At 42.5% G+C, this 28,000-nt stretch overlaps 2 protein-coding genes across 5 annotated transcripts in view; one reads left to right on the plus strand and one right to left on the minus strand.

The window, feature by feature from the left end:
- Positions 1-27: 27 nt before the first annotated feature.
- LOC309372341 (E3 ubiquitin-protein ligase RNF170-like) lies at positions 28-27,910 on the minus strand (the record flags this gene model as incomplete). 3 transcript variants are annotated; one of them, XM_081915883.1, is made up of 6 exons in its annotated part: positions 28-1,718; positions 2,238-2,348; positions 2,821-2,894; positions 8,424-8,532; positions 10,088-10,160; positions 27,690-27,910. In XM_081915883.1, 6 exons carry the CDS (start codon positions 27,908-27,910, stop codon positions 1,413-1,415), a joined length of 894 nt encoding a protein of 297 aa, XP_081772009.1. In that variant the 3' UTR covers positions 28-1,412. The 3 variants fall into 3 exon arrangements, with proteins under 3 accessions (XP_081772009.1, XP_081772011.1, XP_081772010.1); XM_081915885.1 differs by lacking the exon at positions 27,690-27,910 and adding an exon at positions 16,783-17,328; XM_081915884.1 differs by lacking the exon at positions 27,690-27,910 and adding an exon at positions 13,247-15,686.
- Positions 27,368-28,000, plus strand: part of HOOK1 (hook microtubule tethering protein 1) — a 30,893-nt gene continuing 30,260 nt past the window's right edge. Inside the window, exon 1 of one of the 2 annotated variants that reach the window (XM_081915781.1) lies at positions 27,368-27,577. In XM_081915781.1, coding sequence (XP_081771907.1) covers positions 27,527-27,577 — 51 coding nt within the window. In that variant the 5' untranslated portion in view covers positions 27,368-27,526. Of the gene's footprint in view, positions 27,578-27,887 lie in introns of those variants that run through there. The other variant, XM_081915782.1, reaches the window with a different exon arrangement.

Raw genomic sequence — 28,000 nt, forward strand, 5'->3', positions numbered from 1 at the left:
CACGTAACAGGCTACATATAAACTGGATTCATAGTGTTTTCAATGGTTATTTATTTATTAGTTTTCTATAGCCGCCCACCAATAAATATTCCCCAAGTGGCTTGCAACAATATATTCAAAACACAATATATAATCATAATTTAAAAAGCAAACATAGACAATAAAAGACAGCAAAACAAAAAACAAAATGTCCTTGTACAGTCGGGATTTAAAACCTAGTTTTAAAGCCTTGATGTACAACTTCTTTATTCACTCAGGTTTAACTGTACTAACTGCACTGGAGGAGGGAAGGTGCCAGGTAAGCCTCTGTGAGGAGGCAATTCCATAGCTGAAGTGTCAGTACCAAAAAAGTCCCTCTCCTTGGTTGTCACCTGCCTGTCTTCACTGGGAGGCACTCGGGGCAGGAAGCTTGAAGGGGATTCTAAGGTTTCCGTAGAGATCTCCAAGAGGAGGTGAACTTCCTGGTCATTTTTACTTCCTTTGTATTTATATAGCCCCATGCTGCTCAAGATGTCAGTGCTTATATCAGATAGCATGGATTTCCATTTGGTTTTGTCCTAAGTTACTATAAGGATGTGTATGAAGCCTGCTTACAGTACACAAAGCCACCTTGAAACCAAAGCACAACTGGGAGCCTCAGCATAAGGAAGTGACTTTCAAAGAGCATGCTTATTTCCAAAAGACTCAGATAACGGTGCTCCAAGGTGCCTTTTCTGATCCATTCTAATACCCTTGTGCCAGTTTTTGGGAGCATTTATTGATGGGTGGCAATATGAGGACTGTTGCAACTATTGGCAAGCATATCCAAACCATAATCCCTGTACATGTATCTGTAATACTGCACATGGCAAAGGATTATCTTAGATCAGTAAGCTGCTGAATCTGGAGGTCTGTACTGGACCTTCTAGCGGACAACGTTTTCCCCCTGTGTGCGCCAAGCACACACAAGTCTGCCTGTTCCTCTTTGTCTCTCTATAGTCTTTTAATGGTGTGCAAAAAATCATTTGTCGTTTTGAGGGCTCCACATTAATCAGAGTTGCGGTACAGTATTTTCATGTTTATATGTACTTCATGTTTTCTAGCCACATCTGAGCAGATGAGCTGTGGAACAGTTGGATCAGATCTTGGGCAATGTGCCTTCTAGGAGTCAGTCTTAAGTACCACAAATGTGAAATTGTCATTTTAGAATGGCAGCAGTGCACTTCTAGAGGCTTGTGGACATTGTTAGGTGTTGATCCATGATTAACATTACAGCCTCCACCCAACTGTTGCTCTTCCATAAACTCCAGCGCTGCACACCAACCCTTAGCATTCTTCAAAGCTAAGGCCATTCTGTGTCACTTCCAGAGACTAGGAAAATCCACCGTTGTCTGGTTGGTTTCCCCATTATGAATAGCCGGCGCTTCAGCCCGTTATGATTCCAACAAAATGTTTTGCGTTGTAGAGCTCGTCATGTTCGCCCCTTCTGATTCCATCTGAGAGCAAATGTTTATCATACAGATTAAAAGTAGGAAAACAACAACAAGGTCATCAAACACACCCAGAATTCCACAAAGAGGTTCTGGCATCATATCCAACGAAGAAGTCAAGCACATGAAGGTTCCAAAACAACAGATGACAACTCTGAGGAAGAAGATCCACACCAAACCGCCCAGCGTGAAGATCCCTCGTACGGCCAGGTTGATGAGAAGTGGCATGTCATAAAGATAATCTGTGAACTGGACATAAAATTTGGGTAAGGTTATGAAACTCTTTATTTTTCTCATGCTGCTGTTTTGGATTTGTTAAGTAAGAAGGCGAGAATTACAGGGATGACTAAAAATCTGCCAGCAACAATCCTTCTTCCTCCTTTTTTCCTAATCCAATAGTGATTCTTTTCTTACTGCCCCATTAAAAATACATGTTTTGCATTGTGCAAATTTGGCTAATGAGAATACTGGGTGCCACTTTTAAGAAGTTGGTTCATTTTATGTGGAGCGCACACTCAAACAGGAAACCCACGCTGTGTACACACTCCCATTTATTCTGTGTTCAGTCCACTCCTATTGCTGGTTTGGGAAGCTCAGTGTATGCTCAGTGTTTGGCACAATCCATAGCTATTCTGTATCTACCTTGTTGTCTCTTGTGAAATACTGTGTTGTAGAGTGCATTTCCCCAAACCAGCTTCTATCAGAATTTAGAAAGACAACGACCTTAGCTGCGTTTTAAGCCAGGAATGTCTAAAAGTTGCTACTTACAGGCCGAGGCTGCCCTGAGAAGCGTTTGTTGTAATCTCTGATGTCATACACAATTTGTTTGCTCGGCTTGTCGGGCTGATTTTCACAAGGCATGTTGTACAAAAGAATGACCTTCAGGTAAAAAAGAAAAAAAGCATGAAGCGTCTCTTTAGATTAGAACTAAAAGACAAATCAGTGCTGTTTTATGCTTTTAATAAGCCTTTTGTTATTATGTCTTTGACCCCTGACTCATAGGCTTTGTCCTCCAGTGGGTAAATTTCCTCCCCGGTAGGCTGCCTTCCTTATTCTGCTACCTTTGCGCATTGTGCCAAGGCAGGCAGCTAGCGGCCAAGATCAGAGGAGTATAAGGAGTTCATCTTGGGTGAGCTGAACGCAATGCATGAAGCCAGCCAGCTGTAATAAAAAGCCTGCTGTAAGCGCATTGTTTAATATTTGATAGGTGTTCCCTGATTTGACAGGCATCAAATGAGAGATGCAGATGTTTTGTAGTAGCCTGCAAATTTATAAGGATTATTCCTGGTACATATTTCCACCTCCTCTTGTGACTGCCGAAGAGCAGATGATCACAAGAGAAAACTCTTACTTTCTGTCTGCAGAGTGGGCAGCTGATTGCTTCTAGCCAAGGTCCATGTTTCCAGTATTCAATCAGACAGGAACCTAAAAAAAGAAAAGAAAGAAAAAGTAGTATTGCAAGAACTGAAAACCTGCATAGCACAAAGATTCCTTCATCATCTGTTAATCCCTTCGTCACCATGATCCAGTTCCCACACTGAGATTCCATTTCTACCTGGAAACTATTGGAAAGGGGAAAAAACCCCCAGGCTACTCAGTGTTTAGGGACACTGCTGGGGACAGCGACAGAAACAGATGCTGTCAGAGTTATTTGCCACCCAGGTGTGACCTACTTTCAGTAAAATGTGCATGAAAATATTGCGTGTACAGTGGTACCTTGGGTCACGTACGTTTCAGGTTACAGACGCTTCATGTTACAGACTCCGCTAACCCAGAAATAGTACCTCGAGTTAAGAACTTTGCTTCAGGATGAGAACAGAAATCGTGCTCCAACGGTGTGGCAGCAGCAGGAGGCCCCATTAGCTAACGTGGTGCTTCAGGTTAAGAACAGTTTCAGGTGAAGAACGGACCTCCGGAACGAATTAAGTACTTAACCCGAGGTACCACTGTAGTTGATTGCATAAAAGTAGCAACATTTAAAACCTTGATCCTACAGGATGTTGTTGTGTGTTTTTTTTCAAAGCCTTCACCAACTCCTTCCCTGAAATTATTCAGATACCTCATATGATAGAGCATAAGACTCTTAATCCCAGGGTTGTGGGGTTGAGCCCCACATTTGGCAAAAAGATTCCTGCATTGAAGGGATTGCACTAGATCACCCTCGTGGTCCCTTCCCACTCTATGATTCTTTGATTTGACAACTGTTCTGATATGGGCAGAAAAAGTCAGATAAAAATTGTTATGTACTGAGTTGAATAGGATTCAGAATGCAGCAGTCTGATTGGTCCACAGGAGCCACCCAGTCCAGGTGGAAGTGAATCCGCAACCTGATTGGCCTACAGGAGAATCCTGGATTTAGCCAATCACGAGGGGCCCATTGTGTAAATAATGTATATAAAGCAGACGTTGTGGGGGAACTTCCATTCCTCCTCCCCACTATGAGCTGAATAAAGAGCATGAAATCCACTTTCGACTCAGAGTATATTTCAAAAATTAATAAAGCTGCATACAGCGTGGGATATTCCCAATATCAGGGACATGGGTAGGGGTGATCCCAGGGGCCCTGGATCTCCTACCCCTTTCTCCCTTCCTAGCCATTTTTTTGTTTACAGGGTGGCTGGGCACAATGTGGAGAACAGTGCCAGCAAGACCCCAGGCACACACCCACCCACACACCCGCCTCTGCTTCATTGCAGCGGTGCCCAGAGTCTTATAAGCACCTACCAGCAGCCCTGTTCAATAGATTGAAGCTTTGATGAATAATGCTAGAGATCCATATGGGTCAACTATACCGCTTGCAACCATATTATAGGCACATATGCAGATCTCAAAACAGAATCATACCAGCTTTTCAAAGTACATAAAAAATCATGTTTTGTAAATCATTTTCCTCTGTTGACTCAATTGCAGTGACAAAGCAGGGAGGAAGGATATATATTTTTGTATGTATATATATATCCACATTTTCAGAACTGACCTCAAATCTACTTTTAATCCAGGAAGCTGCAGAGTTTTGTGTGCCCCCCCCCCAAGAAACACTCTGTTGGCTATTAGCAATTAGAGAAAAATAATATTGGCCCAGGATCAACTTTCTACCCCATTTCCTGGACATATGGTTCGAGATAGAGGTGAAATTTGAAACATCTTGGAAGAAATATAGGAATTCCTGACGATAATACAGACTAACAATAATACATTCCCCCCTATAAGTCATAGCCGATCATCATTTAAAGCCATCAAATAACAATATGAGTTTTAGATATGACACTTGCCCACCTTTGCTCTTCTTAGTGCCAAATTGAATTAAAAATATAGGTTTCAAATAAAATGTTTTGAGACATAGGAAAACATAGCCTATCCAAAACATGTCTATGTCTATATATTTCATTTTAATTATTTACTTAAAGTGTTCAGCACTGGGTTGGGCAGGGGGACGAATGCTTCCTTCCTTCCTTATTTATTTATTTGTTTATTTGTGAGAGCATTCCTATACTGCTTTTCAGCCCTGAATAAAGGCCTCTGACACATTTTACAATCCGCTAAAGCAATACAACCATTAAATAATTCAAATTATTATAAGCACCATTTTAGCAAATATTAAAAGGGGTGTGGAGTGCCTTCCATCAGCTTCAGCCGGTGGCCCAGCTATGCCCCTACCTGGACAAGGGATAACCTAACCTCTGTTGTCTTCTCTAGTAACCTCTAGGCTAGATTACGGCAATGCGTTATGTGCTGCCTCTGAAGATGGTTCGGAAACTTCAGCTGGTGCAGAATTCGGCAGCCAGGTTGCTCACCAGGGCAAGATGGTTTGAACATATTACACTGATCCTGGCTGGATTTCACATCTTGCCAATTCTATTTTAACCTATAGGCAGGTTAATATGAGAGAAGGCAGTTCTTCAGATAACCTGGTCCTAAATAACTTAGGGCTTTATAGGTAAGAACCAACACCTTGAAATGAGCACATGAATGAACCTAAAGCCAGAACAATTGATTTAAGACTGGCGTATTATGATCTGCAAAGTGCAGACGATAGTATTCTGCCTGCTGCATTTTGCACCAGCTACAGTTTCCAAGCCCTCTTCAAAGGCAGACCTACAGAAAGCATGTTGCAGTAATCTAACCTAGACTTAACCAATGTACGTGTCACTGTGGCCACTCTGAAAAAAGAAGTCAAGGAAACCCTTGAGATTATTTATTAATCCTATCTCTTTTTGGTACCATGTATATAGACTCGTTTGCTAGAACGATCTGGACTTGCTATAGCAAATTAGTCTTTGGGGTGGGAGTTTCCACTATTGGACACTTAACTCATTTCTGCTTTTTACTTGTGGCATACTAACATCAGAACGAAGAATGTAAGGGAAGAGGAAGTGGTTCTTGTGCGCGTGTGATTAAATACATGAAGGATCTTGTTTTACAGCAAAGAGTTTAATCAGATTATATCGGAACCCTTTTTTAGCTTTGTGAGGCAGATATACTGCATGCAGATGGGTTGCAATATGATTCAGATAGGCATAGTGGCAAATGCTGTATAAATGTGGGGCAGTGAGAGTAATATACTTTTTAAAAAACCCATTTTGTAGAGCTGTGTATTGGAGATTGGCTGGTGTCTCAGATTCAGTCATCATTAAGATCCGCCTGATCTGAAAATCATTAATTTTTGTTCTATGGCTAGAGTTATAGATGGTGCCGTGGCTTAAGAATGAAGGACAATTGTGACAAAGAACTTTTCCAAATTGTTGTTGTCTCATGTAATTAAATGCTCATTTGTTGCTATAGGTCCCAAGTCTGTCATTTGTTGTGGATATCTGACTTTTCCTAGACCTGCTATATTTTATATCTAGTAAAAAGCTGTGTTTTCCTCCCAACTAGAAATCCCAGCTAAATTAAGACACCTTTGTGAGAATCACATGATATAGAAGAAAAGCAGACCAGTGCATTGAACCTCTGAAATCTATAATACAGTTGACTGTATTTGTACAGAACAAGCATTTCATTATCCCTCCCTGGAAGAAGTCTGATTTTAATGTGATGCTATTGTTAATCTTTCCATTAAGTCCTTAATCTTTTTTCATTCTCTTTTCTTTTTTTTTAAGAAGGGCTTCAGTAACCACAGTGAAAAGCACTGGAGCAAGCATCTTTTATCTGCAGGAATAAGTGTTTTCCTTAAAACTCCAATGACTACAGCTTCAATCCAGCTGTGAGGAAAGCATGAGGCTGGAGATTATGGCTTTAAGAGTAGCCTCACACATTGTGGGAGTAAACAGGGCCTCCTAACCTTGACCTGTCTCGCCCATGGCAGTTCCAGCTATGTCACAGACTTACGGCTCTCCCACTTTAGCTGCTAAAACAACAGGGAGAGGCTTATGCCACAGTTGTAAAGTGCAACAGAGATGGGCAGTTCTCTTCCACTTCACATTCCTTTTCTTTCTTTCTTAAATTGATACACCAAAAAAGGGAAAAAACACAAAAATACAAATAAAAACAGTGATAAAGACAATATTAATTAGAAATCAATAAAGCAAAAAGTGGTCCTTAGACTATAGACCTGACCTTCCGTCCATTCCTTACTTCAATTATATATTATTTGTTGCCAACACACACTTTTATCTTAAATTAACTAATTATTGGTTTATCTTAAGTTTCAAATCTTTCTTAAAGCTACTACTAAAAATTTTCCCAGTAGTGATGTATGGAAGTGAGAGCTGGACCATAAAGAAGGCTGATCGCCGAAGAATTGATGCTTTTGAATTATGGTGCTGGAGGAGACTCTTGAGAGTCCCATGGACTGCAAGAAGATCAAACCTATCCATTCTGAAGGAAATCAGAGTGCTCACTGGAAGGACAGATCGTGAAGTTGAGGCTCCAATACTTTGGCCACCTCATGAGAAAAGACTCCCTGGAAAAGACCCTGATGTTGGGAAAGATGGAGGGCACAAGGAGAAGGGGACAACAGAGGACAAGATGGTTGGACAGTGTTCTTGAAGCTACAAACATGAGCCTGACCAAACTGCGGGAGGCGGTGGAAGACAGGAGTGCCTGGCGTGCTCTGGTCCATGGGGTCACAAAGAGTCGGACACGACTAAACGACTAAACAACAACAACACTACTAAAATTATTCAAATGCTGCTGTAATTGTTTTTCAAATAAACTTTGAAGTTTTCCCATTTTGAGATAAATTCCTGTTTCAGTTTGTTCTTTATTTTTTCTGATAAGCTGTCTAACTCCGCATAATCTTTTAGCTTTTGTATCCATTCATGAATTGAGGGGATTTCATCGTTCTTCCATTTTGTAGCGATAAGAACTCTTGCTGCCTCTTTCACTTCACATTCCAAAAGGCTGGAGTTCCTACTGTTACCTTACAGTACTTTACTGGTACTACACTGCTGTGGTCCTAGAGGGATGGGACTTGTCTGAGAACCCTTAGGACATGGTGCAAGGCGCCAGAAATAGCTGTGGTCTAAAATGCTAGTAGCATGGTGCAGTGGTGCTTTAAAACTGGACCTTACCATCCTGTTAGTTGTCAAAATATTGAAAACTTTATTTTGTATTTCCTACTGTCTCGACTACATTTTTTTCTTTAATTAAAGCCTGTCTGCACAAAAGATATGTAGAATCAGGCAAATAAACAAGATTGAAATAGATCTAGGATAAATTAGTTGAATTTGGCTCCCGCTGAAATCAGTTGTATTTAAGTTATTATTTCAGTTGGAACTAAGTTCAAGTAACATGCAGTGCAATCCTGTGGCTCCTTACTCAGAAACAAGTCTTGCTGAGTTCAAAGGGTCTCTCGCTCAGTGGTAAGTGTGGATAAGATTGCAACCTGAGTCTGGAGCCAATCCATTGTCTTTTTATGCCCTTCTTCTTTTATAGTTACGTGCAATGTGAAGACAGCTATATGTTTATGAAATGAATATATGTGGGGGGGAAATAATGATTCTATTTACTTACCACAAAATAAATGTCCACAGTTGGTTTCTACGGGGCAAGTAGTAGCCTGGAGGCAGATTGGGCAGCTTACCTCACTGCGGTAACATCGCTGCCACTCTCTAAGAGATTCCTATGGAAAGAGAGAGAGAGATGTTTTTTTAAAGAGAATACTTTACTCAGTGTGGATATGTTTTTAGAGAGATAAGAGACAGAGATGTAAACTCCAGTTGATTCATAAATTGTTTTTTAAAAAAAACACCCTCTGGAGAACTAAAATTGCCTTGCACAAACAATCACTATCTTGTTCTTTATTTACAACTTTTGTGCAACTCAGCAACTCAGGCCAGGAATGGGGAACCAGTGGGTCTTCCAGCTGCCAGCTCCCATCAGCCCCAGATAGCATGGCTAATGGTCTGGGATGAATGGAGTTGTATTCTAGCAACAAATGGAGGGCCACAGGTTCCCCATCCCTGTAGGTTTCCTCTGTAAACCTCTTACCTAAAATAAGATGTCCACATGTTAACAAAAAAAGTCTCCAATGTGCATAAAATTCGCAGGTGCCAATTTTTATGTGAGGATGCAAACCTAGAACTGCTTTAATTTAAATAGAAATACAGTGGTACCTCAGTTTACATACGCTTCAGGTTACAGACTCCGCTAACCCAGAAATAGTACCTCAGGTTAAGAACTCTGCTTCAGGATAAGAACAGAAATCGTGCTCCGGTGGCGTGGCAGCAGCAGTAGGCCCCATTAGCTAAAGTGGTGCTTCAGGTTAAGAACAGTTTCAGGTTAAGAACGGACCTCCGGTACGAATTAAGTACATAACCCGAGGTACCACTGTACAATACATCTCGTTTTAAGGGGGGAAGACTGTGACCGGGTGACCTATGTGCCTGCTGAGTTTTCTGTCCATGTGTTAAAAACAGTTGGTGAGCGACTTCCTGGCCCTACTCTCCCTCCATATGGCTCTTTCTCTTTGAAGCAGGCTTGGACTAGACCGGGCTTCCTCAACCTCGCCTCTCCAGATGTTTTTGATCCCTAGCTAGCAGGACCAGTGGTCGGGGATGATGGGAATTGTAGTCTCAAAACACCTGGAGGGCCAAGGTTGAGGATGCCTGTACTAAACAGCCCTTCAAACAGAGGAATCCTGCATGCCTGGATAGCTCAGTTGGTTAAAGTGTGGTGCTGATAACACAAAGGTTGCAGGTTTGATCACCATATGGGACAGCTGCATATCCGTGCATTGCAGGGGGTTGAACTAGATGATCTTCAGGGTCCCTTCCAACTCCATGATTCCTCTCTAAAGTAGGACACATGGCTACCCTATATCAGAATACCAAAAAACAAAAAAGTTTTTGTTGTGTGGCAAGTCCATATGTTGTCAAGACAGGAAAACCTGATTAATGAAGTCATTCTGTTCCTATAAATTCAGCATATCATGTGTCAAGCCTCTGTTTTGAAAAGTAATCCCCCTTTTTGTTTTCTAAGTTTCATATCTTACAAAAGTAGGAAATGGAGTATGTTTCTAATTAGCTTGCGAAGAACCTGGACCAAGAAAATCCAGCTGTTGCAGAGAGTAGGGGAAGTCTGAAAAGCTTTACTGACACCCGTGACCCTGGCACATATCAAACTTCTTTTGTGTTTTTCATACTGTATTTTAAAGAGTTGCAGATCTGTAAACTTACTAAGTGGTTTCTCGTGGACAAATGGGGGAAACTCTTCTCCAGCAGACTCATCTCTTGACTTAAATGAAGAAATCTGTAAAAAGATATATTTTTTTTTAAAAAAAATGTTTATAAAACTTTAGATGGGGTAATATTCCGTAGAGAGAAACTGAGTAAAAATACATAGAACAAGTAAACATATCAATTTTCTATGGCAGCCTGCCAGTCCATGCCGCCCCAAAAGAGGGTATTCCTCAGTTTTAATAGTGTGATGCTTTCTCCTCTTCCTTTCTTACCCCCAAATTATTTGTCCTTTAGATTTAAACTGTACAAACATTGCTTCAGGTAATACGTTTATCTGGTCCCATATGCCTTCAGCCTAGGTGTTTTAAAAAGGTAAAGGGAACCCTGACCATTAGGTACAGACGTGACCGACTCTGGGGTTGTGGCTTTTTTGGCCGACGGAGCGGGCGTACAGCTTCCGCGTCTTGTGGCCAGCATGACTAAGCCGCTTCTGGCGAACCAGAGCAGTGCACGGAAACACTGTTTACCTTCCCTCTGGAGCGGTACCTATGTATCTACTTGCACTTTGACGTGCTTTCGAACTGCTAGGTTGGCAGGAGCAGGGACCAAGCAACGGGAGCTCACCCCGTCGCAGGGATTCGAACCACCAACCTTCTGATCGGCAAGTCCTAGGCTCTGTGGTTTAACCCACAGCGCTACCCATGTCAGCAGCTAATTAAGTCACCCTCAGTAAATATGTAATGCAGACAAGCCCGCAAGCGTCATAAAAGGTATCACATTGTGCCTTACATGATCGTTAACACTGTTACATTGTTGCCTTAAATCATATTAAACTGGTGCTGATAAATCCAGTGATCTTGTAAAACCCGAGGCTCCAGTAAGCATACAGAGCTTTCCTATTGGGGAGCATTTCCCCATTCATTCCAATGGCAAGGGGCAGGCATCCCACATGCACAGTCTTCCAGCGCACATGGGGCTGTCCCATCCACTGAAGTGAATGGGGAAGCTCACAGTTGCCTGGAGCTCTATGAATGCATATTATTGTCAAGTTCTTGTTTAGGTACCGACAATGCAAAATAAACATTTAAGTGGGCAGTTTTGAAAGTAATAACAATCCCCCGTTTTCTCCGGAATCCGTAAAACATGTATTTCAGCATAGTTTCCGCTAAATTGCAGCCATTAAGTTTTGCTTAAGCTAGGCACAAGCTGTCTGGGTGTCTAAAAATTAGAAAACACCTCAAGGGTTTTTCTCTTTTTTTTGTTTTTTAGCATTTATTCCCTTGCCATGGTTAACCAGAATTTTTTGTCTCGATCAAAGTGAAGGTCATCAACTAAAACATCTCTTCAATTTGGAATGAAGCAATGTCCAGACTGAATCCCAGCAGAGCCTGCAGCCCTGAACATATTTCAAAATTGCAAGAGTCTGTGGATATTCGGAGCCCCCAGTCAGCACACACAGAGCAGGTCAAAAGAAGCTGCTTCCTTATCTTTGACCTGAGACCCCATTTGTAGTTTAAGTGACTGTTGGTTTTTTAAAAAAGCAACAAAGCTGCCCACTGTTTATCTTGAACTAAGTCCATCATCTCAAAAAGGTTATAAAAAGAAATGAGCATCGCACAAGAGATAGAGTTTCATTTACGCATGTGTATGCTTTTTGAATTCTTATATTTAAACCTCCCTGCAGCTGCATGCAGAGCTCTAATATTAAAACCTAACGCTAATATCTCCCCACCGCCAGTTAGTTGCTTTTATCTGGATATCGCAGTAACACATGTGTTTAATTAATTCGGCTTGTTCATTTAAATTCTAGCTAATGGTTTCTGTTAATAATAAAACAGAAAAGAGTTTTAGGGAGGAAAGTGGATTATGTTTTGCCTAAATGGTGTATTTGCCATTTGATCAAACTGGCAGGCAAATGTTTGTTTAAAACAAGATTCCACAGCCTTTTGAGCATAAAAATGTACTAAAAAAAAATAAAATACAAAATACAGTATCACAAACTATTCCTACAGTTAAAACCACTAAAGAAGGGTCAGTATCAGTACACCCTTTAACTATTAAAATACCGCTACATGTTGGGGAAAGGAATCTCATGTTAACCTTGCAGTGAATGCACTGTCACTTGGCAATTTGTTCTGCGAGGTAAGTTCCTCTGTAGCCAGTGCTGCCCGCCTCTCTTCAAAAGGTAAGGGCCCTCAGAACAAGACCTCAAGGTTTTAAGAAGTCAACCCTCACATTTGGACTTGAGGCATATTGGAAATTCCACCTCTGATGATTTTTTTCTTGGCAGTGAGAAAACTTTGGCTTTTTCATCAAGAGACTGAGCCCCCCAAGGTCTCCTCCATGTCACTTGGACAGTTCCTTTTGGAAAATAGGTCAGAGATAAATTACTATTCTTTAGTAGAAGAAGGTGGCTCCTCCATGGCGGCACAGTTGCTGCCAGCCTCCCCCATTGGTTGTTGCCCACAGCCTCACCCATTGGCTGCAACCCTCTGTGTGCCCTGGAAAGGTACTTAGGGTTGAGGGACACCCCACTCGCCAGGACAGTATGGGCTATGATGCAAAAGACTACAATAGATAGGGGCAAATCTGCAAAAATCACGTGCTCTACCTTCTCTGAATGGAAGTGCCATCTGCTAGCACAAAACCACCGTTGGATACCACCTATACCGGTAGCTGCCAACTTTCAGATTTGAAAATAAGGGATCAGCAGCCTCACCTGTCCCGGGGACAGTCTACGGGATATCTAACAATCTGGGATAGCAGCAGGAAACGGCGCTGGAATAAGGGAATTTCCCGCCAAAAAAAGGGAAGGTTGACAGCTATGATGCCACCCTTTGTATAGTAGTTTAGTTTTAGCAAAATGATTACATCATTATGCTGCTTTGTACAATGCTCTTTTGCTTTAGTTTGACAAATGAAGAGAATTCTGTTGATATTGTTTTGTTTTAATGCATCAGTTCATGCACTAGTAATTAATGACTATAATAACTAATATAAGGCTAACATGGAAACAGTGAAAAAGCATTCTGGTGAGTCAAAAGAGGTGGAAATATTATTATTATTTCCAGTTTAAATCTACTGCCGTGTTTTTAATGTGACTTATTTATGATCCTACAAAAATCACATTCCAGCCCATCCATCAGAGTATCTTACCTGATCTCAGAAGATTTGTACAGTGAACCATGCACCATCCTCACTTCATCCGAAGCCTCTTTAAAAGCCTGTGGCTTCCTCTCTGCGCTTGGCTGACAGCAGTGTGTTGTGAAGCAGAGTCTCAGCCCACACTCCATTAAAGCAGGCCATTCATTCCAGTTAATTATTAATTGGCTTCACTAATGTCAAGGTTTTGCCAGGGTTTCTAAATACTAGTGGAGGGAACCATCTCTTTCCAGATTTGCTAAGAGAGGGATTTTACAGAAAGAAGAGCCTTTTCCTTAATGCCGTGTCTCTAGCAAAATGACAAGATCTCAAGAAATAACTATTTTCAGCTATGAGGCTTCTTAAGGACACATTCCACATATTTGATGGTGAAGCGATTGAAGCACAGATAAGAAATTAGTAAAAGTAAAGCAGTAAAATGAGTCAGCCAAGAAAGCTGAAATGCACTTTAATAAAGCTATAAAGGCTAGTTAGGAGTGAGGAGGGACATAGTATTCATACAAAAGTTTTATCAGGCAGTACTGTATTAATATGCAAGGCTAAGTGGGGATAGGAAGATGTGGATTATAAAGTACTAGATATCATCAGCATGAATTCCTTTGATCTTTGCTTGCTAATAGTTAGACACACAAAAAATCATGTTTTAACACAGCAGGAAATTTTAACCCTAAGCAATCCAGCTAATAGTAGTATCACTGAGCTCAGTTCTTATAATATACAGTCTAAAGTTGGCCCATGGACTAATCCTGGCACCAGATGCTCCAGATTATGTGAGCTTAGATTTATGTGCAGTAGACCAGGGAAACAATGGCTGCTAGCTGACATGGAAAAGTGCAAAAGAATAGAAGGTGGGGGTTTTCCATAGACCATACTTTCCTCCCCCAATTTTCTCATGAATTGGACACTATATGAACTTCTGTAACTGACTTTTGTCATCAGTTATACAGAGTTATGTTCCAATATGCTTCAAAATGATTAGATCTAATATTCTGTGCTAAATATCATGTAAGAAAAAGTTGGGTGCAACAACAAGTTGAGCAAGGCATAAAAGTGAGTACATGACCGAGGTCTCATCAACATCTCCTCTTGCCCTGCTGCTTGTCCCTGGAGAAAACTGCTCTTTAGCACTCAATTGGAGCAAATGGCAGTTCGGGTTTTCTCTGCATTGACATTTGCTCTGATTTGACACGAAATAGTGGGTTTTCCCTGGGAAAGAACAGAGCAAGGGGGAAACCCGCTCAGACCTGAGTGTTCTAGTCATGGGACAAACAGAAGTGCAGACGAGCCCAAAGATATATTATTCTAGATCGTGTTGTTGTTCTGTTTCCTACTGCAAACAAGTGTAATAATTGAGCGTGGTCCTGCTGTTTTAGTAAAGGGTAAAATTGAAGAATTTCCATAATAAAGCTTTAAAGGAATTCTGGGTTTGTATTGAGAAGATGCTTCCCCCTAGGCACATGATCTTGTTCCATTGTGAGAAGTGTAAATGGAGAATGTTGACTATTTGCATGCATGGGCAGGCCTAATAGTTTGCAAGAGTGTTTGCAAGAGTGTGAAAGCTTGGCTTTTAGAACAACTATTAACCTATTTCTTATGCAGGAGCAAACCATGACACCAGCTGTCAATGAAAGGGCAAGAATGAAACATACCAAACCAGTTAACTTTGACTTGGGAGAGAAGAAACTATTCCTGACTCCAAATTTAGCAAACAAACTCCATTCAAGAACTTACGTATGCCTTTCCTGGACATCAGTGCTATGAGTAGACTTCTTGCAGTTGCCTTCAAAAAATAGAGGCAGTGTGGCACAGAAATATGAAATGCTAATGTAATTCCAACACTGTGCTGATGGGATTGCTTTACGTGCCATATTCTGGAATATTTGAGTGGCAGACTACCAAGTTTCACTTGGAGCAGGTCTACTGGTAGGAATTCAACATACCGCTAAGCAGATCCCTCCATAAGCACAAGCATTCCTACTTGTCTGATGAAACAATCAGCTCTTTACTCACCCTGCATGTTCTTCTGGGGGTTCTGCAAACTCCCATGAGCCTGTTGTGTGTGTGCGCGCGCGTTGGCGCGCGAGCGCAGGGGACAGAGAGTGAGGGAAAGCTCCATTGGGCTAGCAGAAGCCTTTGTGCAGGTTCCCACTGGTGGGGCTCATTCAATGAATCTCCTCCCCCCAAAATTAATCAACATGATTCAGTTAGGTCCCTTAATTTATTAGGTCTGCTCTTAGTCGAATACCACCCATTAGATTCAACTCTCACTAGGAAACAAAATACGATGGAGAGGCAACAGAGCAGAGTTGGTGCAAAGCTGACATTCCACCACTTTACACCAAACTATCCAAGCATAGGGACTAGGGTGGTGCTATGGGTTAAACCACAGAGCCTAGGACTTGCCGGTCAGAAGGTCAGATGTTCGAATCCCCGTGACAGGGTGAGCTCCCGTTGCCCGGTCCCTGCTCTTGCCAACCTAGGAGTTCGAAAGCACGTCAAAGTGCAAGTAGATAAATAGGTACCACTCCAGCGGGAAGGTAAACGGTGTTTCCGTGTGCTGCTCTGGTACACCAGAAGCGGCTTATTATGCCAGCTCCCTCGGCCAGTAAAGCGAGATAAGCGCCGCAACCCCAGAGTCAGTCACAACTGGACCTAATAGTCTGGGGTCCCCTTTACCCCTTTATCCAAGCAGAAGAGCCCCTGGCATTTCCTTTTGAGGCCCCTATACAGTTTCTTTAATGGTGTATCATCACAGTGATAAAGCAGATCTGACGCAAAGATAAAGCTTCAGTGCAAAGGAAGGATTTGAAATACCGAGAGTTGCATGGGAATTTGGAGAAGTCAGCGGAAGTAAGCTACAGATGGTGTTTAATCGGCCAAACTCAATTTTGCTCTGACCTTGGTCTGGTCCTTTAAAAAAAGCTTCCAAGTACCAAAATAGAAATGCATATATAAATAGAAAGTGTAAACACACAAAAACTGCCTTAAAATAGAAAATCATAGATAGCGGGTGCACGAGAAAAAGAGCATGATTAAATTGTGTGTACACATGCCAAGGCACAGTTCCAGCAGAAACAGAGCACTTTGCATTTGACCATTTTACACACACACACCCCTAACCTATGTAGATGATTTTCTTTAGAAGTTAATCATTTGTACTACTGCTAGATCTTGACAGGTCAAAATGTGCTAACTTGAAAACCAGCTGACACCATTGGTACAATTATTATTTGCTTGGGAGCAATCAAACTCAAAGCACCATGTATATACAAAGCTCTGAGGACAAGAGAAGCTACCCAAAAGGCAATGTATGCACCATGGGATGTATACCTACAGTTTCTCCGCTCAGTTGGAGTGTTGCATCTGGGGGGGAATGAATTTAGATTAGGAAAGCATGCCATTTCCTTTGGTGGGTAAACAGAGCATCAATCAGAATTTTATATGCTTTTATTGTACAATTTGACAATAAAAGCATATAAAAAGCATATTGTTGTAAATGGATCTTGATTTTTTTTTATGAATAGTGATACCTCAGTTTTAGAACGCCTCCGTAGTCAAACATTGTGTAACTCGAACACTGAAAACCCGGAAGTAAGTTCCTCAGTTTTTGAACGTGGATTGGAAGTTGAACAGGAAACGCGGCTTTTGTTTTGAGGCTTCCACTTTTAGTTTTCCAACGTTTCAGAACTCATAACGGATTTCTGGAACTGATTATGTTTGAAAACCAAGGTACCACTATATTTTTATAAGTAAATAATCCGGAAAGCTTTTGAAGATTTTTTAAGTAAATATACAACATTATATGCATAAATGAACTATGCATGTCTGCATTTTTTAAGTGCTACACACAGTAATACACACACACACACAGAGAGAGAGACACAGTGGTACCTCGGGTTACAAACACTTTGGGTTACAGACTCCGCTAACCCGCAAGTCATATCTCGGGTTAAGAACTTTACCTCAGGATGAGAACAGAAATCATGTGCCTGCGGCAGCGGGAGGCCCCATTAGCTAAAGTGGTACATCAGGTAAAGAATATACCTCCGGAATGAATTAAGTTTGTAACTCTCTCTCTCTCTGTATGTGTGTGTGTGTATGTGTGTGTGTATATAGATAGATAGATAGATAGATAGATAGATAGATAGATAGATTCTTTATTGTCATTACACAAGTGCAACATTGCACAAGTGCAACGAAATTGGATGCCATCCCTTAAAAAACAACAAAAGCAAAACAACAACAACAACCAAACAAACCACATTCCAGCCACACCCACACCCACACCCATCAAACTCCCAGGTCACACTATCGAGTTACAGCATTCAAAAAGGCCACAGCTCTTGGATAGAAACTATTTTTCAGTCTATTTGTCCTTGACTTGAATATATATATATATTCCTGAGAGTCCCCCAACCTTCTGGATCAGTTTTGCAGGGTTGGGGCCACAGTGGAGAGGGAATTGGTTTATTCCACAGTCCACAGTTTCCATTCTGCTAGTGGGTATCATTCAGTATCATCCAATAAGTGCTTAAATATATGTTGCAAGAAACAATACTAGATACATTCAAAATGTCTTGTAGGGTGCAATGAATATGCATGCAATTATACATTTAAAAGCAATGATTAAAATAAAAACATTTCTGTGTCTTCGTTTGTACTTTTAAAATGTGGAGATGTAACCAAACATAGGAGCGAAATAAACACAGCAACATTTTCTGGCAGGTTCCCATTTCATATTTGAACAGAAATAGTAAATAAGGAATTATTCAGTTGTTATTTTAAAGGGGCTTAAAGAGGCCATTTTGCTCTAGGTGGTTTGGGAGGACTGCTTTCTTGACCCGGGAGCATAAAATCAGGACTGAGAATTTCTTTTAAAAAGAAAAATCCATACTGGGCGTTCTAAAGATTACTGGAAAGGAGAGTGAAGTGTGGAATATCCTGTCCTGCACAGCAGGACTTATATACTCTGTGATAGGCTTCCACACTTACATTTTAGGACCATTTTCTTTTTGGAAACTGGCTCACATCTGGGCTCTGTGAGACAGCATCTCTCATATTGCTTGCAAACATTTAAAAAAGATGCAACTTTTTAGTCTTTTATTCTTTCTTGTTCCTAAACTAGAAAGTTTTATATATAGCTTTAGTTTATTTACATTGTATATTTATATCATTGATTCAGCTGCCATCAGAAAGTAATGAAAACTTTCCAGGTAAGACAAGCCAATCAGATCTAGATTCAGGATTAACAAAGTAGGCTGGTTTACTAAAACTGTTAATGAAACCTTGTTTGTTCCAGATTAATTATTCTTAAATGATTTCCATCCTGCCGGGATTTGCGTTCACAACCATTGATGCAGCTTAAAATGACTACTTAAACATGGCTGAATGAGTAGAAAACAACCAGCTTTTACAAAAGCACAGCTGACAGTTTTTAATGGGTACTTATCCTACTCTGAGGAATCCTAAACACACACGGAAAAGCCTGCAGATTATTTGCTTCTTCTATATTCATTGCACAAGCAAATCTGTCAGTGGTGCTGGCTAGAATGTCCCCAACAGCAGGTCAGTAGGCTTCCTTAAAGACGCAGGGAAGTGACTAACAAAACACTCCATTTCTGCCAGAAAGTAAATTTTAAAATCTGTAGAAGATGAGAGAGGAAAGCATTCATATAAGTGGCAGCCAGGCATCTTGTGATTAAATGCCAGAGGCTGCCAAAAGTACAAACTTGTCCTTCCCTTGATTGGAACATTAATGTAGGTCAAGGTATTTCTAATCTAGATTGGCACACAAACTTAAATCTGCTGGTTGGCTATCACATGCATTGCATCACATGTGAAGAGCTTCTACTAATGTCCATGGCCAAGAAAACCTGCTGTCTTTTATATAAGTGGTTCCAGTTCTTTTCTCTCCCACTGACTCTCACTGAGTCTTTGATGAACCAAATCCAGAGAGCATTACAGTGTCTTGGCTGCACTGCCCCCATGTGTAACAGAAGTAAGGGGATAAAGCTCAGCCTCGCAGTCTGCCAAGTCACGAGGAACCATGGTGAGTCAGCAGTTTTATTCAGCCAAGCCTGCATGTGGAACTCACATGTATTTTATTGACATCACAAGGCAGCTATTATCTCTTCCAGCCAATTCACCACATTTGTTCAGATATTTATATCTAACTAGAAATACTTAAAATCATGACATTGTCACCTTTTAGGATTCTAGGGAAGGCTTTATAAATCATTATCCTCAAAAATCTTCAACAAATCATGGACAGGTCGGTACTCAACCCTGGGAATCAACTGTTAATTTGTTGAGTTTTACCAAAAATAATAGTGGGTTAAAGCTTCTGTAGACCTTGGTTTAAAATTACAGTTCTGAATCTATTAAACTGCCGGTTCTGAAGAACTGATATAACCACTTTTCAGCTTTCAGATTTCAGAACCACCCTAAACAGGAGGAAGGGCAAGGTGGAAGTAGAATAAATAAATGAGGGATATGTCACCGTTTGCACCCTTTTCTACATGGGAAGCATTTGTAGATGGTCATATATTATAATCTACATGTCTGGTAAATTTCCATATGAGTGTATCTTACTAGTAGGAAGTTTGGCACAATATGATACGTGAAGTCTCACTTAGCCAAGCTGTACAACCAGCAGCCACATGTCATGTAACACTTAAATTTCAGACAGCAAGTGGGAGAGCAAAAGTACAGACAAAAGTTGTCTGTCTGGTGATAAGGTTCTGGCCTTGCTCCCTGGCATGTTATAGGCAGGCATTGTCATACATTCAGTCCCCTCACCTGAAGATCTATCCCATTCATTTTAAATCTAAGCTAGCATAAATATGCCTCAGCTCTTTCTCAAAATTTCACAAGTTTGTGTCCATTGGAAGTATTGCTTGAATTTAGTGTCAGTGCAAGAAATGCTGTTGTACCCAACCAGAATTAGGTGCAAACTCTGCACACAGAAAGCCATAGGTAATGTAACGTGTGGGTGCACAGAACATGTTCTTGTTTATTGTCTGCCAGGGAATGTTGATTCTCTTGGTTCCAGACATGTTGATCCCAGACATGCTCTAAGAGGTGGGTCTCTTCTGGTTTAAGGTGTGGGCTGGTCTTCAGAATTTTGTACTGTACTTAGATTGGAGATACATGGTTTAAATCTCTGCTCAGCCAAGAAGCTCACTGAGTAACCATGAACCATTCCCCACCCCCAGGCTCTCTCACACGACAGCTTTGCAGAAAAAATGCAATAATTGCATACAATGCACTGTCTTGACACTAGATTCAGAGAACTGTTGTACAAACTTGTGAATACCTGTGGTTTTGTGCATTCACAAGTCAAGCTGTAAGCGATATGCGAGTTAAACTATGCATTTGTGCAGGATTAAAACATTGCTACTAAAATCTCCATATCTGGCACCAGCTGAGAGACCTCCTCAAGGCGTTTACCTAATTCAAGACAAACGCTAATGTTATAACCAGTCGGAGATAACTTTCCTCTTTGAAAAGCAATTATCAGAATAATTAAGAAATAAGGCTAACACAAAACTACTGCAATGGAGCAGAAGTTAAATAGTCAAATCTCTGGAATGGAAACCAGCACCACCCACCCTGTTATTTGGTTCATTTATAACATTTACAGGCTACCCTTCCTCCACAAAGCCCAGGGAAGTAAACATGGTCCACCTCCCCTTTGTTACCCTCACAACAACCCTGCAAAGAAAGACTGTGAAATAGTAACTGGCCCACGTTCACCCAGTGATTTGAACCCTGGTTTCCCCAGCCTTTGTCTGCAGACTGCTGCACTTGTCTCTTTCATTTTAAGTTTTCCAGGGAAGGAAACCTAAAAAAGGAATCTGATGTTAGTAGTGAAATAGAAGAGAAATATGATTTTTGTCTTCCATGTTGTTTTGATAGTAAACAAGCTGTAATTATACAGCTACCTGTGGTGACTAGGCTGTTTTGCCAGATATTACCATGTGGAGAGGTGAGGCGAGTTCAGCGGCAGCAGTTCAGCTCATCTGCTCACCGAGCTCTCCTGTCACAGAATATTCTCACTTGCTGGAAGCGGAAGAAAGAGGGAACAGATTGTGCCACCCCTTGGGGCCCAACAAACTGACACTCTTTTGGAACAGAATTGATGGCAGCCTGTAAGGAAGGTATATAATCTATCCTGTTTACAATCTGAAGAGCAAAAGAAAGAAAAAAGAAAAGGGAGGGTTAGGGATGATTTGGGGGGAATAAAAGCGTGCTTACAGGCTTGCTAAAAACAAATTACAGGAAGAGCTTGACATTTCTAAATGGAGGGAAGGGAATGCTGTACGTTCTGTTCTCTAGAATGCATACCTTTTGCAAGTCCCGTCTACTGTTGGCATGCAAAATACATTTTTTGTTTTTGTTTTCTTGGTACTGTACTTGAACGCCCATATTCCAGATGACCACTCTAAGGTCAGCAGAAACAAGGTGTTCAGTGTTGCAGCACCTGCCTGATGAGACTCCCTCTCTACTGATACTAGAGAAGCACCAACAGTATTGATTAAAGCCATTCACTTAATCCTAAATGTTTTATATTCATTTTTTAATGTCTTATTCTTTTGTTATATGCCTCTCTGATTTTCTTTAATGCTAAGCATTATATGCATTTAATAATTTTCAAGTGAAGATCATTATCAAATTTGGATTTGAAATAGTTTTTCTGTGTGGGAATTGTTTTTATCAAGGTTTTTTTCTTTTACTGTGAAATCATTTTCTTTTTAAAAATATATTTTTAATAATTTTTTAAACATATCATTTTCAACAGTCATTTAACACAATTTCTTATCTTCTACAATATTTTGGACTTCCGTCGTCTACCTCTGAAGATTTTCCATTCTTAATCACTTAATCTGCATTTCTTAATTTTTCTATTGCTTTTAATTATCTTTAATAAGTCTCTTCATAATCCTCCTTCAATATTTTGCATAATCCTCCTTACAAAACACTGTGAAATCATTTCCAATATATTTTGTGGTAAGCAATTCATAAATGGAAGCAAATAAATGAAGTGGGATAAAACTGTAAGACTGCAGTTCTCCTTTTGCTTTCTACATAATCAGCAAGTCAGAGATCCTGCCTGCTGCCCAAAAACCTTGATCCTAATAGAGATCTTTTTATATGCCTGTTGTCTTTGTCCATGGAGTTTTCTTGGCAGGGATACTGAAGTGGCTTGCCGGTTCCTGCTCCAGGTGGATCACGTTTGGTTAAAACTCTCCACTATGACCTGTCCATCTAGGGTGCCCTACTTGGCATAGTTCATAGCTTCTCTGAGTTATTCAAGCCCCTTCACCACAGCAAGGCAGTGATCCATGAAGGAGAGGCAGTGATCCATGAAGGGATCTTCATGGATCTTCTTGAGAAGAGAAGACTCTCTGGAAAAGACCCTGATGTTGGGAAAGATGGAGGGCACAAGGAGAAGGAGACGACAGAGGACAAGATGGTTGGATAGTGTTCTTGAAGCTACCAGCATGAGTTTGACCAAAATGTGGGAGGCAATGGAAGACAGGAGTGCCTGGCATGCTCTGGTCCATGGGGTCATGAAGAGTCGGACATGACTAAACGACTAAACAACAACAACAGAGATCTTGGTCAGGAAAGCTTAGCCCATTTGAAGTTATTTCAGTCAATAAGATCTTTATTGCTGTGTTTCAAGTCACTTTTTCACGTTGCTGAACATACCAGCGAGCGGATGGGGATGTCTTCACCTGATGCACATTACCTGATTTGTTTCTCTGTGCCTATTCAAGGACACTGTCACCTGCACATGTGCAATTCAGCTTTGCAACTCAGCTTAACGACGCCTTATGTTTTCATATTGGACAGAAGCTGGGTTGCGGGGGGGGGGGGGGTGGATGCATCAAACAGCAGAATTCCTCAAGAAACTACAGAATGCATATGGATACGGGATTTATGTGGCTAATGTCATGGGTACTCAGCTTCTTTTTTCCATATTTTATTTTCAATTTTCAATAATTTTACAGTTTAACATCCAACTTACTTACTTATTCATCCCTTCTAGACTTCCCCCTACCCCACCCCTGGTTTCCAATTTCTCCCCTTTATTACCTTACACATCTTTAGTTTTCCGTTCAGTTACAAGTCCATTGATAACCCTAATTCACATTACTTCATAGATGCTATGTCAATTCTGCTAATGGTTTTTAAGTCTTTACAGTGGACCTTAAGATAGTCTATAAATTTAGTCTAGTCTTGTATAAACTTTTTTTTTCATCTTGGTCCCGGATTTTCACGGTCATCTTGTGTACCCAGTGGTGGGATAACACTGGGGCCAGGGTAAATGGAAATGTTTACAGCAGGCATAAGCAACCTTTTTCAGCTGTGGGCCGGTCCACCGTCCCTCAGACCATGTGGTGGGCCGGACTATATTTTGGGGGGAAAAATATGAATGAATTCCTATGCCCCACAAATAACCCAGAGATGCATTTTAAATAAAAGGACACATTATAGTCATGTAAAAACACGCTGATTCCCGGACCGTCCACGGACCGGATTGAGAAGGTGATTGGGCTGCATCTGGCCCCTGGGCCTTAGGTTGCCTACCCCTGGTGTACAGCTTAGAGTAACAAATATCTTCACTCCACTAGGGAAGAAAATGGTTCTCCAGCTTGATCTGCGTTCCTGGCCACAGATGCATTCCTGCACTCCTCGTTGTGCTCAGTTGAAACAGGCTCATACTTTCCCTGACCCATTAAGAGTGGCTGCAGAGGAAGCACAAATGTCTCCACTACCGCTTGTTGGCCAACGTGCTACAAGAGATGCAAGTATATGCTGCAGCTCTAGCCAACACGCAAAACCTGCACAGTGATGTACCTTTGGGTTTCCTACAAGAAGAGTGCACTACCAGACTCAACCACAGGGTGGCTTTTGTTTTTCTCTACAGCTTTACTCGCTTCAGTGTAATCATGGCCAGTGGAACTGACTAATGAAGAAATGTAAGAATGTAAAAAAACAACAACTAGAACAGGCTCCACTAGTCCACCATCCTGTTCTCACAGTGGCCAACCAGGTCCCTATGGGAAGCCTGAAAGCAGGACCTGGGTGTACAAGTAGACTTACACAGAGTTGCATCAGTATTATTCATGACTAGGATCCACCATTTGCATCATTCTAAGTGTGGTGATATTAGCCCAGGGGTCAGCAAACGTTTTCCGGAGGGGGCCGGCCTACTGTCTCTCAGACCTTGGGGGGGGGGGCGGACTATATTTTGAAAAAAAAACACCCCACCGACTCTCCCCTCCCTTCTCCACAGCACTGGGCAAGCCCCGGCGACTGCTTACCTGTGCCTTGCAAGCAGCAGGGGCTGGCGGTGGTGGCGGCAGCACAATGAGCAGCGCAAAAGGGCTGCCTACGGAGAGGGGCTGCTTAAAATGGCGCTCAACAAAGCCCAGCCCCCTTCCTCCTCTAGGCAGGGCAGGGAGAAGCCAGGAGGAGGGAGGGAGGAGGCACCGCCGCGGTGTGTGTGTGTGTGGGGGGATGGCACAGCCCTAACAATCAGAATCAGATCCACGCCAATCCATGCGGCGATTCCCAGACCATCCGCGGGCCGGATCCAGAAGGCAATTGGTCCAGATCCGGCCTCGGTCCTTAGTTTGCTGACCCATGTATTAGCCAATAAAAATAGCCTGACCAGCCTATGTTAAAACTAAATGAAACGAAACCCAAGCGCAATTCTGAGAGCGACAAGAGTGTTGAATCACCTGGGGCAGAATCTGGGCCCATGGTACACATATTCCATGTATAGGGTATATGCAAAGGAAATCTCAGGGTAATAGGAATGCCACAATAGTTCACATCATTTCCTAATGCCTCTCATATTCTAGTATTTTCTTGGTGCTATTTCTTGTCCTTGTCCGGTTTTAAGATTTTGTATTTTGAATTATCCTATTGGCTTAAGCTGTACTTGATTTTTTTCAGTTAATTTTCTCACATCCCTAAGCCCCAGTGAAACACTGCCATTCACATCTTTCACTGTAATCACCGTGACCACTTCGGTTGCCTAGTTCCAGCAACTGTATGACCTACTTTTTCGAGACTAGACTGTGTACGGCGGCTCATAATGAAATCAATTGAAGTTGTCAGTCGGTACACAACTGAAAATCATACCCAGGCTGTCCCAGATCAGCCACCCCAAATGAGTGTGATTGAAGAAGATCACTAGCTGAATAGGATAAGACAGTGAGGTCCCTGTGATGCTGTAGGGCAATTAACTGAGGTGAACTTTTCTTCAGCGGCTGGGAGAGCTGTGAATGTACTGTAGTCAAAAGTAAAGCTTACAGGACAGCTGTTGAGAGCTGCAGAAATGCAATCTTTCCTGCTCAGAAACAAGATGCTGATCCATACAGGGGGGTGATGTTGTGAACAGATCCTGGGCTGCCATTATCAAATATGTGTTTTGCCTTAAAGGTTAGTTTGTAGTCTGAGAAATCTGGGCTTAATACCCGAATTCCACATGTAGCAAGCTGCAATTCTTCTCTATAATTTCTCCATTATTTTGTATGAGAATACTCGTAAATTTATCTGAATCAAGGAACCATGGGCGTAGCCAGGTGCAGGGGGGTAGCTGCCCCCCCATCCAAGTAAATAAATAAAAATACTTAACTAACCTACCAATTGTGTTGAAGAAAACTCAGTTCTGCCCCGCCCCCAAACATAAAGCCTGCCCCCCAAAGATAAATCCTGGCTATGCCCATAGAAGGAATTAGAAGTCTTAATATAGTTCAAGGAAAGGGGTACTAAGGAGCAATGAAATGAAAAAGATAACCATACCTTTGTTCTTCTGGCACTAAAACTAAAAATGCTTTCCATTTTTTATGCTTACAGGATACTGGATTTGTATATCAGACTGTAGTGGTACTTTGCTTTTTATGCACATTTAAAACCAGGGGTGAGGTGTGTGTGTGGGGGGGGGGAGAGACTCCTGTATGATTAACAGGTGCATAATAAACATGCTTTTGAGTTCCTAAAAATTCAGAATAGATACTAAAATTTAAGAAGAATTTAAGATTTAAGTTTTGTTTTGTTTTGACACTGTGCAAGGGTGAAAAGCAAGACGGTCTTTGGCGGCAATTTTTTTTTTCTTTCATAGCATCATAAAGTTGCAGAATTGTGGAGTTGGAAGGGACCCTGCGGATCGTCTACTCTAGTCCACCTCCTGCAATGCAAGAATCTCAGCTAAAGCATCCACCACAAGCCTCCCTTTTTCATTTCGGCTTTGCTTAGCATCGAGCCAAATGGATGAGTTTGGAAGAACCCCCGTTTCTTTGCTTGGGCGTTAAGGTACTTATGAAGGCAGTAACTGTAATGCTCTAGTCCTCAGCTGCCCGCGAAGGACCCAGGCAGCGGCGGGAGCGACTACTAAACAGTTCGAGGCAGGAACAGGAAACGTTTCCAAAGTTTTGGAAGGCGGTGCTAGGCTGCCGTGTGAACGCGGGTGTTTCATAGAATCGGAGAGCTGGAAGGGACCCTGACGGTCATCTAGTCGAACCCCCTGCAATGCAGAAATGTGCAGCTGTCCCCTGCGGGGATCGAACCTGCAACCTTGGCGTTATTAGCACCTGAACAGCTGAGCTGGTTGGTGGGGAATCCCGGGGAGAAAATTTCCTCCAAAGGACGGCGGTGAAAAAGTGAAACGGTGCAAGAGCATAGAAAGGAAGAGGAGAGACGTCCCACTAAGCTATGACAGCAGTGGGTGGAGCGCGGTGGATACGCGCATGGATGCAATAATACGCCCCCCCCCCCTCCCTGCGCGCCAGCCACAGCATAACTGGGTCAGAGAGGAATCCTCCTCGGCGCATTTTCCACCCGCCTCCTGCAGGTGGCGCCATAGCAACGCCCGGCTGCGGCTGCTTACCAACCTTCGGCGGCCGCCACTTTGATTGGGCCAGAACGCCTCGCTTACGCGGTCCCGGGGGAAAAAAATAACCCACAACGCAGCGCCGGCTTGGTTCACACCCCCCGCACGCCCCGCTCAGGATTGGCCAGCCGGCGCGTCAAACAGCCAAGAGGAGGGCCCTGGCCGAGAGGGCGGGGTACGAGGCCGAGGCAGATGGAGAGGCGGGTGTCAGGGTTCAGGTGACACAAGCGGCGGCCGCCGGGCACGTAACTTGCGCATTGTTCCGGGCGTAAGTGAGGTTGGTGCATTGTGCGTTCCGCAGAAGAGCGCGGCGGCGGCGGCGCTGCTGCTGCTGCTGAGGGGAGAAGAAAACCGCCGCCGTCGCCATGGAAGGGAAGCCGGGCGAGCAGCCGCTGTGCGACAGCCTCATTCTCTGGGCAAGTGAGGGGAGGCCGGGCTCGGAGAGGGGGAGGGCGGGTCGTCGGTTGGGGGTCGGTCGCCTCGCCTGTCACCATCCCACCTCGCCCTCCGCCTGCCCCTTCCTCTCACCTGCAGCCCCGTCGCCTCAGGTGATGGCGGCGCTTCTCTGGGGCCGAAGGGAGCGCGAGTCCAGGCGGGAGTTCCGGCTGCGAAGCCATTCGCGGCTGCTGCTTCACACCAGCCTGAAGAAGCAGCCAGGAGACTTTTGCTCCGCGGGGCTCGGAGCCTGACTCCTCACCCGCTGCAACCTGTGGAGCCCTCCTCCTCTGCTCGCTTTCCTTATGCCCCATTCCTGTAATGCAGGCCCCCTTACGTAACAGCGCTCCGATTCTTTTAGCAACCTTTTAGCACGTGCCATGTTGGTACAAGCGTTGTACGAG

The sequence above is a fragment of the Podarcis melisellensis genome, assembly GCF_964234715.1.
Source record: "Podarcis melisellensis genome assembly, chromosome: 6".
Classification (NCBI taxonomy): Eukaryota; Metazoa; Chordata; class Lepidosauria; order Squamata; family Lacertidae; genus Podarcis; species Podarcis melisellensis.